The 15,138-nt window shown below is 35.7% G+C and overlaps 1 protein-coding gene across 3 annotated transcripts in view; it reads right to left on the reverse strand.

Annotated features, from left to right (window-relative positions):
• Positions 1 to 15,138, reverse strand: part of LOC123538768 (glycerol-3-phosphate dehydrogenase, mitochondrial-like) — an 80,505-nt gene that overhangs the window by 22,300 nt on the left and 43,067 nt on the right. For all 3 annotated transcript variants that reach the window (XM_045323087.2, XM_045323086.2, XM_045323085.2), the window contains exons 11-14: positions 14,801 to 14,935; positions 4,337 to 4,515; positions 3,460 to 3,591; positions 2,671 to 3,015 (exon numbers count right to left, since the gene is read on the reverse strand). In XM_045323087.2, coding sequence (XP_045179022.2) covers positions 2,671 to 3,015; positions 3,460 to 3,591; positions 4,337 to 4,515; positions 14,801 to 14,935 — 791 coding nt within the window. The remainder of the gene's footprint in view (positions 1 to 2,670; positions 3,016 to 3,459; positions 3,592 to 4,336; positions 4,516 to 14,800; positions 14,936 to 15,138) is intronic.

Below are 15,138 nucleotides of genomic sequence, written 5' to 3' on the forward strand. Positions count from 1 at the left end.
AAAATTCTAAATGTTTAAAACATGTTTAAGTACCTATTTTCACGAAATTAAATCATCAACTGACCGCATACTAGCTTTTTTACAAAGCAAAGTTAGCATTTTGCCTTAGACTGAGAAGATTAGTAACATCTTTTCTTCAAGCTTTGAATCTGCATTTTGAAACCATCAATAGGAATAACAAATGGATGATAAAAGTGGATACATTGTCCATAAGTATTGACCTGGCCCTTAATAGAGAAATAACTACTGCGTAAGTATTCTTTACAGGATTTAAAAAATATCGCATGTGCAAGTAGCTGTGGGGACAAAACGATTAGCCATAAATCTCGGAGTTGTGGGTTGTAGTCCTCAGTCTAACATCTTTTTTTTCCAAATTTTACACGACGGAAAATTAATACACTTATCTATTTCTTTTTTATGATTCATTTATTGAAAGAAATATACTTGTATTCAAGATATTTTGTAGTAAGTGTCGAGTAAAATCTTTAAAGGCAGGGACTGCGTTTTAGGCGAAGTTGAGCGATAACTTCGCTTTAAAATATTTCACTTCGCCCTTCCCGCCCAGAAAAGCGAAGTTCAAGTCGCCCTAAAATTGGATGAAAGGAAAACATAATCGGCAATAAAGTGCGCCGAGATTATACATATCGGTTAAGTCTGTAAACACAATACGCAATACACAGGATGCCACCGGGAGGCACGCGCGGCGAAACGTGCCCATGACAACAAAATTTTTAGACTTTTTATGTCAAAATACGTAGTTTTAAAAAATATTGCCCCTGATTCTTAAGTCTTTTATCTACTGATCAATACAAATAAATTTCATTGTAAGTTTGAGAGTTTTTTAAACTCTGTAGTTTGTCAAATTGAAGGAACTACCTATAAAAAATTTTAAACTCAAAATGCTCACATAGTGAAAAAGCTGCTCCAGGAAGGAAGAAATCCAAGAAATATTAAGTACTGGTTATATGAGAAAAGATTTGTTGTGTGAAGTTGTCAAACATTTTGCAGTAAAACAGTGCAAATATGTACTGTATTGTTGAAACATTGCACCATTTTTATTTGTCATAAAAAGATAATACTACAAATGGAACTGAATAAACATTATTATTGTTATTTAATGCATGTAAGCAATGTCCTGTCTCACGTTTTCCAAACTTGTCCCAAAATTTCAAAACTTCTCCCTATTTCCCCAGGAGGGAGAAGTCACTTCTCCCTAATTTTCCAGGCTAAGGTAGTCCCTGTAAAGGTATCTAAGATAAAAAGACAAATTACTCCCGAAAATAGAAACTACAAGAGAAACCAATTAGAATTCATGAAAATCGTCGCAAAAGATATTGTAAGAATAAAAGCAAATACGGTAACACTTCATTATATTGAATTTAAAAAATGGTCTGCGATAATTTTGTACCCGTGGTAACCTGCGTGGAAGTCAGACGGTTAACTATAAAGGTTATTTGTGTAATTTTAGATCTTTTCAGGATATATTGCGTAAAGGAACAAAAACGTCCGAAAATATTAGCAAAGACTGATGAGTGTCAGGTCAAATACTTACGGACAATTGTACAACATATACATTTTGTCAAAGGTGTTTCCTTTCACTAGTACATGGCATCTGAAGTTGAGATCGAATATATCGTGAACATTTCTTATAATAAATACATCTCGTTTTTAACACGAACGTGAGTTGTGTAAGTTGAAACACATTCCTTTTTACTCTAACTTCATATAGCCACAAACCATATGGGGGTGAGGGTAAAGTTATGTTATATTGCAAAAAAGTTAAAGTCGGTGACCCCTAAGTATTTATGTGTCTACTAGACGTACACACATTGCCAAACAACATACCAAAATTATACGTTTTTTTATCGAGCCGATTTTTTATAAACTGAATTTTAAGGCAAATTTTTTAGCAAAACTTGATGTGATTTTTTCCGTTCTGACGTCACAAAATCGTCACTGACGGCCTAAGCATCAATTTCATTTCACTGAATTTTATACCATTGAGTAGTATTTTCTGTTTGCAAAATGAACATTATTTTGTATTTTTCATTTATATGACATTCAGAGCGCGCGAAAGGAAGAATGCCGAAAACACTTGGAACTCGGCGTTGCACGAAAAGTGACGTCAGGGGCCATGTTTGTGACACAATAGCAAAAAACACAAACCATATGGCGAAAAAGTAAAGCCAGAACTCAATCGCATATATCCTGAATTTTGTACAGTATAAATTTCGGGACAATATTCGGCAAAAAAATTTGGGGCGCATTCCACCTTAATAAGGAAAGCAAGGACATAAATTTTTCATAAACTAGAGCTGCATCTGAGAAAAGTGCAGGTCTCCCACAACTGCCTAATCATCTAAATAGTAAGTCAGTCTTTATATACTGTTTGCTTAGAGCACATGCACATAAAGGACCCCACTACTACTTTCAAATGTAGTATAGGGTCCTTTTGGTGTCAACTCTGCAACTCCTGGACCGAACATGAAGAAATATGTCAGGTATATCTCAATCCATGGCGATCAAATTGAATATGATCATGTGTTCGAAATTTCATTGCAATCACTTTAAAAATAAGTAAGAAGTTAAAATCCCAATATATTTGCAGACTAGCCCACTTACGACTCCCATATAAGCCCAAATGAAACTTTGTTTGCAAAGATTACCTACCTTAAAATATTTTCTGAGATCATTCACGGTAATGTAGCCTTTGTTATCCAAATCCAAAGATTTAAACCTCTTAGCGTATGCATTTATCTCATCCTTGGTGAAGTTAATTGGCATATCAAGTTCCGCACGACCTAGATCGAGGCCCATCTCTTTCTTAAGGAAGTTTTTGGCTCGTTCCATTTGTTCTTTCTGTTGTTGTTTATTCCACTTTAACTCCTCGGACATAATCTCAATGACTCTCGGCAAAGCCTCCTCAGCAGCATGTACGTTACAGAACGCCAGTCTCGTACGTCGGCCGATCACGTCTATGGCAGTGCAGGCATACTCTCTGACAGCATATCTCACCTAAAGGTAATAGTTACGATTTTTTTCTCCGAAACTTAAATTTCTATCCAAACTCAATGCTTAGGCACAAAGTGATTTTCAAGTATTATTAGTAAAACTGTTTTGTGCATCTTAAAATAATTACATCTGAAAATTCAAATTTTATTTCCGATACCAGCCAGTCTACTGTCATTAAAATGCCTAACTCTGCTTACTGTAAAATCAAGAATGTTCTCGAAGGATTAAATTTTTGCTAATTTCACCTAATTATTTTCTGAAAATATATCCACTCCAAATAACTTGGATTTAAATTACTTTTGGGAAGAAAATGACGGTATACGTGAAGGTTAAGCCTAATGTTTGTAGACTTTTTTTTTCCTGCAAACTTTTGGTCCTAGTAAGTACAAAATATATCTGTTCTTTATGGGTTTTCTCTTGGCTTTTTTAATGTAAAAACCATCTTACCTCAGCCTCCAGGTAGGGATATTCCTCATGCAGTCTCCTCCCAACCACAGGCCATCTTTTACCTGTAAGGGTGGCCAACTTAGCTACTTTGAAAGCTTTATCACCATAAGTTCTTGCCAAGTGCTGGGCTACCTGTAAATGTGCATAACGTTTCTAACAGTTCTGGTTTAAACAACTTTTTCTAAGCAATTGAATCCTGTTAATACAGACATATCAAAGGTCTTCCTACTCTTTTAAAAGTGTTATTTATAAAGATGTTGCACTAGTGCAAAGTTCTGAAGGTTTAATTGGACAGTCTTTTACTGTTATTTGATGCTGGTTCAATTCCAGCCCCCTCAAAGCAATGAGAGCACAGAGTACTAACCAGGTGGTTGAAAGTACAATCCCAAAGCATGGTTGATTATTTCCTCAATTAATCTGACAGCAGATAAAAGAGTTAAGTTTATTCCTTCTTAGTTCTCTGTGAGGAAGTTATCAGTTGTTTGCAACAGAAGTGTTTTTGTACAGAACCCAGAACCATCAACTGAATATTAAACTGACAACCATTATATCAGCCGCGCCATGGGAAAACCAACCTAGTGGCTATGCGACCAGCATGGATCCAGACCAGCCTGCGCATCCGCAGGCTCCATGCTGTTCGCTTTTAAAGCCTATTGGAATTGGAGAAACTGTTAGCAAACAGCATGGATCCTGACCAGACTGCGCGGATGCGCAGGCTGGTCTAGATCCATGCTGGTCGCATAGCCACTTGGTTGGTTTTCTCATGGCGCGGCTCATATAACTGATAAACATAATATCCCATGCTAAGCCCCTTATCACATAGAGTTTTAATTCAGGTGTCCATCCTGAAAATAAAAACATGAAATTATTAATAAACCTCGTTTTCCAGTCCAAAATCTTGCACCAGTCTAATGAAGAGTGTGGGTGACCACCCATGTGCTCCATCCAGCAACAACCCCTTAGTTCTGCATCCTGACGTTGGCTGTAAATTGCATTCTTTCACAGCTCGGTCTACAGTCTCCTCGGCCATGTGACGGTATGTTGTCCATTTTCCACCTGTAACATAAGAAGTATCAAAACTAACCTTTACCCTGCTTAATTTCTAAAATGGACTGATCTATCATTTAACTTGGGAAGTACCATTTATCATCTGAATGGGTGGTCACAGAAAATTAACTGACCGAATAGCGAACTGTTCAGATAAGCCTGCACAGACAAAATAAATATCACACTGTTCAGAGCAAGGAGAAATAAAAAATGTCAACATTGAGACAACCTGCTGGAGTTACTTCCTTGTTAATGAAGAAAACTTGTATAATAATTATGTATATTATAGGGGAAATATGACAGATAAACATAGTCGAGAGCCAGTCTACTTTTTTGTGGAACAGTAATTTTGTTTATTTGTGTTTAATGCTGTTTTTCATCAGTATTTCAGTTATGTAACGGGGAGCAGTTAACCTAACCAGTGTTCCTGGATTCTGTACTAGTTCATACCTGTTCTCAGCAAGTAACGGCCAACTTCCCCTCATGAATCAGAGGTGGAGGACGAATGGTTTCAGTCACAATGTCTTCAATCAAATTGTCATGGAGAGCATAATATTATCAAACTTGGGAGAAATACTGGCTGCCTTGGTAAAGTAGTCTTCTTTACTGTCCCATTCAAAGCAACATATTTCTATTCAGCAGAATTACAAACAAAAGCCCCCAAAACAATTCAAAAATAACCCATCAAAACTCTTTTGTTAAAACGTTTTGAGGAGATAATTTATTATTGGTCATTTTGCAAAAAGCCAGAATTTAACACTTTTCTCAATAACTAACAGTGTACGACAGGACATTTTTTTAACTTAAACAGAAAGCACATTTTTGTTCATGTTTTACAGAAATACTGTGTGCATTAGCCAGAATCTGAACCAAACAAATTGTTGATCAAACTGAGAAATTACAATGAGACATTTTAACATTCAAGTCACTGTTGATTATATTTTTGGTGACATTCAACACAATCCTTGTAATTTTGTTCTGTTAAAGACCCAGTAGCTGTAAAGAGCTGCTTTCTGGCTGAACAGACACAAGAGAAATTATCAATGAATACATGAAGTATTCTTATAGCAGAATCTGACTAAATTATTTATGTCATAAGTGATAATTAAAATCAGGTGCACCCACTAGGAGGAATATGAAAATTTGTAAGTAATCATAGAAGACAATTCAAATTAACAAACACCCCCAGATAATTATATCTTTTATATTCCCAGTACTTAGAACTCCTTCATTGATTGGATAGTTTAACTGAGTAGGTGCATGTTATCATTTCTTAACACCATCTATGAGGCATTCATTTATGTTTATCTATTAAAAATTGGTCTTATCAGTGGAATGGTACTTCACATCCTAGTTCAGAAGAAAGTAAGGCAAGTCTAAAATACAAGCTAAATTTAAAAACTTTTTTTCTGCAAATTATTTCAGCTGTTGTGTTAAAAGCAAATTAGATTTTGATATACTTCTATTTTTCAAATTTATTAGAAATTTAAACCATTAACATTTCAATACAATACGAGATTGTGTTTGTATATAAATCAGATGTATTTTCTATTTTCAGAACTGATAAGACAGCAATCGGGTGGGCAGACGCAGAACGTCCATGTTTTTGGTAAACAGTGATGTTTTTCTCACAGCCTAAACTTTCTTAAAACATAAATTATATCAATAATTTTTTGATCAATAGAAAGGTTATAAAACAAGTAATTTATTAATTACTTTTACTTTATTATTTCGAAATAAAATGGATTAATTATGAACACTTTACTTACAGCATTTTTCTAAAAGTTTTGAACATCACTACGCTGCTATTAAAATCATGTGTCATTTTAAACAGTTATTTATTTAAACAAGAGGGTCATAATGACCCTGGATCGCTCACCTGAGTAATATGAGCTACATGTTTCAAATGTCAAACTGATGATAACATATTAAGAAAGTCAGTAGTTCACATTTATGGTCAATGAAATTCAGTTTTACAATTTGTTTGCAAAACTGTGTATGTCATCAAAGTTTCAACGCTGTATCTTAAAAAACAAGAAAGTAGGTCAGTAGGTCAAGATCACAGTCAAGTGACATCATATTACTTGGGGTCATCAGGTAATTATAATTAAACAGTCTTTGAAATGGATCAGATGAGTTTTTAAGTATTTTTCCTATATACCTCACATAATAACTACGTGACCACAGGGTGGGGCCTCTTTTAACCCCAGGGGCATAATTTGAACAATTTTGGTAGAGGACTACTAGACAATGCATCATACAAAATATCAAAAGCATTGGGCGTATGGTTTCAAACAAGAAGATTTTTAAAGCTTTTTCCTACGTAAGTCTATATAAAACTTGGGAACCCCAGGGCAGGGCCTCTTTTCATCCAAGGGGAACAATTTGAACAATTTTGGTTGAGGACCATAAGACAATGCTACAAACCAAATATTAAAGGTCTAAGTGTTGTGGTTTCAGACAAGATTTTTAAACTTTTTTCCCTATATAAGTCTATGTAAAACTTAGGACCCTCGGGGCAGGGCCATATTTGACCCTAGGGGGATAACTTGAACAATCTTGGTAGAGGACCTCTAGATGATGCAACATACTTAATATCAAAACCCTAGGTCATGTTGTTTTGTACAAGAAGATTTTCAAAGTTTTCCCTATATAAGTCTACATAAACCATGTGACCCCCGGGCCGGGCCATATTTGATCCTAGGAGGATAATTTGAACAATCTTGGTAGAGGACCACTAGATGATGCTACATACCAAATATCAAAGCCCTAGGCCATGTGGTTTTGTACAAGAAGATTTTCAGAGTTTTCCCTATATAAGTCTATATAAACCATGTGACCCCCGGGGCGGGGCCATATTTGACCCTAGGGGGATAATTTGAAAAATTTTGGTAGAGGACCACTAGATGATGCTACAAACCAGATATCAAAGCCCTAGACCCTGTGGTATTGGACAAGAAGATTTTTAAAGTTTTTCCTTTCGGTTGCCATGGCAACCAGAGTTCTGCATGGAATTCAATTCTTTGAACAATTTTGGAAGGGGCCACCCAAGGATATTCCTGTGAAGTTTGGTGTAATTCTGCCCAGTGGTTTTCAAGAAGATTTTTTTAGAAATTGTTGACGCACGACTGACGACGCACGACGGACATCAAGTGGTCACAATAGCTCACCTTTTCACTTCGTGACAGGTGAGCTAAAAAGATATTTGAAAACAAAAATATGAAAATTGTAAGTATTTGAAAAAATTTTGAATTTTGAAAATCCATAAATGAGTGATTAATTAGGAATTAAAAATTCTGATCCCATACACAAACCATGTAAAAACATTTGTTTTGTCCACCACCAGATAAACAGGTGTTAATGTGTGATGCCACGACAATCTCTCCTATAAAACTAGGCACTGACTCTCTAACAAGTAAACCCTATCATGTGGATGCAGAAATGCTAATTTCAGTACTTTTTGCGAAAATGAAATCCTTATTGACATTTTTTATAAGCATAATGTCATTTGCTCCCAGCCTCTAGGAATAAAGGCCACTCTGTTCCACTTTCTTTCAGAAATGCAATTGTAAAATATTTAGTTCTCTAACAAGGGTGCCAAAGTCACAAATACGCCCGTTAAGAGTTGTTAGAAGAAAGGTTTTTGTTACAGAACTGCACATATGATTCAAATACCATGACAGTAGCTTGACATTTTTTTACCTATTGACCTTGACCTAAAATGAGTGTGATGGGTGACATGCATATAAAGTTTGGTGACAATAGGTAGAAGCATTCATCAACCCACTATAAGGCCATACAAGAAAATTTCATGCTAATACTGTGAACGCATTAATATTCGTAGGGGACTAATTTTCGTAGATTTCATGGTTGAGTCAATCCACAAAATTTATCCCATCGAACAAGTAAAATTCCCATTAATTTTATGCTCAAAAGTTGATATCCACGAATTCATATCCCCATGAAATTGCGGTTTTGACCAAAACAACAAAATTTCATGCTCATGAAATAAATGATTTTTTACAGTATTTGACCTTTGACCTCTAAGTGAGACCTTAACATTAGACCTATGGACCAGACCTGGTTCTATGCGCATGACATTCTGTTTCATGATGGTGAACAATTGTGCCATGTTACATCAAAATCCATCCATGCATAAAGAAGAAATGCTCCGGTATTGCCCAAACTGAATAATGTATCAGTCCATTTCAGAAATTTCGCAGGGAAAAGGTTAACCCTTATCACGCTGGACACGTTTGATTCTGCCTTTGGGACCAGTGCAAATCATTATCAGCCTGCACATCCATGCAGTCTGATCATGACCTGTACTGTTTGCCATTCAGTCAGTACCTTTTGGTAAACTCCCTATTTAAAAAGTCCAAATTGAAAAATTTTCTCAAGTGTCACACTGTTCTTGATTATCAGTAAAAAGACTGTAAAATTTATCTTTAATCCTAATTAGCCTTAGATATCACAACACATTATACATCTGCAGGTTTATTATCAATTAACCAGACACCTTGTGCAATAGCAGCTGTTCTGGATTATCAGTGACAGTCTTACAAAAATTTTTGCCAGAAAAAGATCCTTGGATTTTAATTTTTGTAGTATTCTAATAAATGGAATACTACAAACAGAAATTTTTTAACCAGATACAATATCGGTATGTAAATCAGCATAAGTTGATTTTCAATTTCTTTCTTTCTTTTTTTCTGGAAGTGAAGAAAATTGGAATGGACTGTGTTTCTGTGTTTATCTTAATAAGCCTTCTGCTTTTATGTTGAGTTTTGTTCCATTTCGTTTATGAACTTGCTACCAGATACTTTCAAATGCCTGTATCATTTTCAAAGCATGGAGAACATTCATACTCATATATTTAGTTTTCTGAAATGACCAAGATTTGGTAACTTGTCAACAAACTTATGTATCTGTAAATCTTAGAAAAATATTTTCAAGTTAGATGTTACTTACATTCTGAGAACGGTGAAACTACAGTTTCAAATTAATCTTAACAACGCTTATAACTGTAACACCGGGTATGGTTGTTTTTTTTTGTCATTTCCATGTATATATATTTCTATCATTTGCAGATGTCAGATCTAGAACTCTTAAGGGTGCACCACTGAAAGAACTGACTAAAACATTGCATATTTTAAATCTTCAGTTTAACCTTCAGATCAAAATGTGTCTTTTTTCAATTCTATGGAAACTAATAAAAAAGAGGAATACACATTCGAAAACAAAAAGAGAAAGATGGACGAAAGTTTGTAAAGGAACAAAAACAAGTGTGAATTCCGTAACACTGGACACAAGAGCGCATAAAATTCATTCGCAAGATCCAAAGCTTGTATCATTGGATAGTATTGATCAAGGGGAGGTAATAATACCGGTACGGTATCCCCCGGCCCCTCAACCACCAGATCTGATTGACACCTAAAATTCTCTGAACACATTGTGCAAACGTGTGTTTTTCTTGCTAACAGAATTTATGTTTTATGATCAACAAATAAAGACAGGACAACTAAAGACAAGACAAAAACTATGTTTGATGAATGGGAAACCTGCTTTGAAAATACTTAGTGCAAGGAAGATTGGAAATGACAAATGAGCAACCTTGTTTAAATAATGACCTTGTTACATGATTATTATTTTTAATTGCATTATCAACAAAGGACAGAAGAACAAAAATTAACTTTGATAAATTAGTACCTGATTATTACTTAACACCCAGGTCATCAGTAACATTTTTTGTTAATAGTGCATTACATTTTTGCATCTAGATATCAATTCTTCTGCTTATGGTTCAAAATGACAGAATCATTCCAAAACATGCATAACAGTTACTGCTTTACACGGATTATTCATGTATACTTCAAGGAACCGATCCACAGTTCTTTTGTGTCTTTTACTTATTCAGTTAAAGGAAATGAAAGAAGGCTGTTTTGTCTGAGAATGTCAACAGTACATATCCAGAGTTGAAACTTGGGTTTCTCGAATTCCATGGGACAAGGTTTCTTACTTAACCTTTAGCCTGCTGAATTTCTAAAATGGACTGGTCCATCTTTCAATTTGGGCAGTACCATTTATCAGTTGAAGGGGTGTTTTCTGAAAATTTACTGACTGAATAGCGAACAGTGCAGACCATGATCAGACTGAACGGATGTGCAGGCTGATCTTGGTCTGCACTGGTTTCAAAGACAGAATCACTTGCCGCCAGCAGGCTAAAGGTTAAAGAGAACCAAAATTTAATTGAAAATGATATTTTGTTTGTTTGTTTGTTTTGGGTGTAACGTCGTTTTCCAGCAGTATTTCAGTCATGTAATGGCGGGCAGTTAACCTAACCAGTGTTCCTAGATTCTGTACCAGTACAAGCCTGTTCTCCACAAGTAACTTTCAACTTCCCCACATGAATCAGAGGTGGAGGACAAATGATTTCAGACACAATGATGATATTTTGTGCGTGTGTTTTCAGGACTGGACTTGAATATCTTCATGACAGGCAGAATTTTGAGATAAGTGATTTCAAGATATCAACTTTCAGCTGTATTTATATAAATAAAGAAAAAGTGGACAAAAAAGATTGGCTATATCACAACTGCTTTAAATTTAAGATTAGATTTGAAGGCGTTTTCTTAAGCTGATGTTAAAAAAATAAGTTTAAACTCAATTGTTTTGTAAACATGTTGATTTCATCTAATCTAGTTAGTTAGTAACTTGGTAACATAAACATTCAAAACAGACAGGAAGTGAAAAGTCAGCAATTTGTTTGTTTTAATTTCTTCGTACTTTAGATTGATTTTAAAACAAGTGCAAGACAAACAAGACGCACAAATTCCTGTGTTTCTAATCTATATTCTTATATAAACTGAAATGTTTGGTAAAATAAATGGAGACAGACCAATTAACTTTTGCTCAAACCAGTCTCCAAGTTTATAAAACTTCAGTTTGGACACCAGTCTCTAAATATGCAGCCTTTCAAAACTGACTTCAGAATCCATCCATCAGATGTCTTCCCTTTATAACATTAGAATGAAAAATTAAACACGAGACCCAGACTATATGTCATAAATGGACGTTCCTTATTTAAATCAACATCTGACCTTTAATCTCCCTATAGATATATTTGTATCTTAATTTGGCAAAATTTAATCACATTTTCACTGATTACTCACTAGAAGTCATCAACTGTCTAGCTTGCGTTCACTGTTATCTTTTGACACATTTACAAAGAAGTTACAACAAGAGCTGTCCATAAGACAGCACGCTCAACTTTTCTCATGCTTGCCTCTAAATTAGAGCTTTCCTATTAAATTCTAACTTAACTAGAAATGTGTCCATGGGACACAGATGCCCCCACTACATGACATTAGTCAGGGGCCAGAACTCCTACAATACTGAATGAATCCGGATGCGAAACCCCAGGTGCACAACTACACATGCTGACCAACATTCCTGTAAACTTTGGTGATTCTAGGTCAAATACTTTTGGGGCTATGCACGACACAACATTAAAATGACCAATTTTTTACGAAGTCAGCGGCCATAACTCCTACATGACTGGATGAATCCGGACGCGAAACCCCAGGTGCACAACTACACATGCTGACCAACATGCCTGTAAAGTTTTGTGACTCTAGGTCATATACTTTTGGAGCTAGGCACGACACAACATTAAAATGACCAATTTTTACAAAGTCAGGGGCCATAACTTCTACATGACTGAATGAATCTGGACGCGAAACCCCAGGTGCACAACTACACATGCTGACCAACATTCCTGTAAACTTTGGTGATTCTAGGTCAAATACTTTTGGAGCTATGCGTGACACAACATTAAAATGACCAATTTTTTACTAAGTCAGGGGCCATAACTCCTATATGTCTGGATGAATCCAGACGCAAAACCCCAGGTGCACAACTGCACATGCTGACCAACATGCCTGTAAAGTTTTGTGACTCTAGGTCATATACTTTTGGAGCTAGGCACGACACAACATTAAAATGACCAATTTTTACAAAGTCAGGGGCCATAACTTCTACATGACTGAATGGATCCGGACGCGAAACCCCAGGTGCACAACTACACATGCTGACCAACATTCTTGTAAAGTTTTGTGACTCTACGTCAAATACTTTCAGAGCTACGCGCGACACAACATTTTCGGAAGGACGGACGGACGGACGGACAGAAGGACAAGAGCAAATCTATATGCCCCCCCCCAAAGTGGGGGCATAAAAAGGGGCATAACTCTGTCAAAATTCAAACAAGAGTAATGGGAATTGTTTCTCCTGGTGTAGACTTTGATAGTAAATAACTATTTTAAGTTTGAAGTCAATCAAAGGTATCTGACTTTATCAAAAACTTTAACCAATGGCGACAGTAAAGCCAACATGATACATTAGCTCTAGACTACTTTTTCTTCAAAAAGTCAAGCTAAAAACTGATGGAGACATCCTAAGATTGGCACATTATACATCTTTTCCTTATTTAAGTACAAAAGACTGAGCAATATTATCCTGCTTAATTTTCATTAACTTCCATCTATAACCAATAATGGCCTTGTGGTTAGCAGTTGCCAAATCGGTTGTGGGTTCAATCCTCAATGGTGTCATATTCTGTGTCACTAGTATTAACCCTTACCATGTTAAATTTCTATTTATGAGCTTGTCCATCTTTCAATTTGGACAGTACCATTAACTGTTAAAAGGGGTCCTTACCAAAATGATACTGACTGAATGGCCAACAGTGCAGATCTTGACCAGACCGCACAGGTTAATCAAGATCTACACTGGTCGTAAAGGCAGAATTAATCGTGTCCAACATGGTAAGGGTTAATTTTGTTAAAATCCATCAAAATAATCAGTTATCAAAATAACTATAGTCGTAGAAAATGTTGTTAATGTTCACTACAAAACTAGGAAAAAATTTGTTTGTTTGTTATTTTGGGTTTAATACTGTTTTTAACAGTATTTCAGCTCTGTAACAGCGGGCAGCTAACATAACTTGTGTTCCTAGATTCTGTACCAGTAAAAACCTTTCTTGACAAGCACCTGCCAACATCCAAACATCAATCAGCAGTGGAGGACAAATTATTTCAGATCTGCGGTCACCCAATTGGGCTAAGCGGGAGGGCTACTAGGAACAACGGTTACACAAATGTTATCCAATCTTTGATTTTAACAGATATTTGATCATCAGTTAAAGGCTGAAAACCCAATGTTTCTTTGTTAACAAGGTAATAATTTTTAGTAAGCAAAATCTAAATTATTTGATTTTTTAGAAATATTTTCTAGAAAGCAAGTACTAATAAACTGGAAAACATCTAACCCATTTTCAATACACCAATGCAAGCAAAATCATTCCTTTGGGGATTTTTATCAAACATATCCTACTTTTCAATTATTTCAGTTTTGAATGATTATCTGAAATTTTTTTTTCTATTAATGTCTGTATTTTTAAATTAAAAAATGTTCAGGTCCCAAAATAATCTGCCTAAATAAAAATACAAGAGGGTCATGAGGGCCTTATATCGCTCACCTGACCTATTGACCTAAAGATCATCAAGATTAACATTCTGACCAAGTTTCATTAAGATATGGTCATAAATGTGGCCTCTAGTGTTAACTAGCTTTTCCTTTGATTTGAACTGGTGACCTAGTTTTTTATCCTACATGATCAAGATTCAAACTTGACATTGAGATCATCAAGATCAACATTCTGATAAAGATTCATGAAAATATAGACATAAATGTGGCCTCTAGAGTGTTAAGAAGCTTTTCCTTTGATTTGACCTGGTGACCTAGCTTTTGACCCCAGATGACCCAATATCTAACTCGACCAAGATTTTATTGAGGGTAACATTCTGACCAAGTTTCATTAAGATTGAGCTAAAATTGTGACCTCTAGAGTGTTAACAAACTTTTCCTTTGATTTGACCTGGTGACCTGTTTTTGATCCCAGATGACCAAATATCGAACTCATCCAAGATTTTATTGAGGGTAACATTCTGACCAAGTTTCATTTAGATTGGGCCAAAATTGTGACCTCTAAAGTGTTAACAAGTTTTCCTTTGATTTGACCTGGTGACCTAGTTTTTGACCTCAGATGACCCAATATCAAGCTTGTCCAAGATTTTATTGAGGGTAACATACTGACCAAGTTTCATTAATTGTTGATGACGGACGACAGACACAGGTTGATCACAAAATCTCACCTTGAGCACTTCATGCTCAGGTGAACTAAAAATACTGGATTCTATCAAATATTTGCAACAAGTTATTCACAAAACCTTACCAGCAATGGTTATCAGTTTATCTTGTGACACTTCTATTATATGGTTTCTGGCTAAATTCTGAGTATCTGACTTGTTGGGATCGCTCACCAGGGGTCGTATACCACACCATGCTGACAAGACATCACCTCGTCGCACTATAAAATGAACAAGTTTTAACCTTTGTACTACCTAAATGATACCTAGTGGCTATATCTTAACCCTTATCATGCTGGACATGACTGATTCTGGCTTTGTGACTAGACAGTGTAGATCTTGATCAGACTGTATGGATGTGCAGGCTGTAAAAAAGTTTTAATCTCATCAAGATCTGCATTGTTCGTCATTCAGTCAGTATCTT

The sequence above is a fragment of the Mercenaria mercenaria genome, chromosome 18 (genome assembly GCF_021730395.1).
Source record: "Mercenaria mercenaria strain notata chromosome 18, MADL_Memer_1, whole genome shotgun sequence".
NCBI classification, from domain to species: domain Eukaryota; kingdom Metazoa; phylum Mollusca; class Bivalvia; order Venerida; family Veneridae; genus Mercenaria; species Mercenaria mercenaria.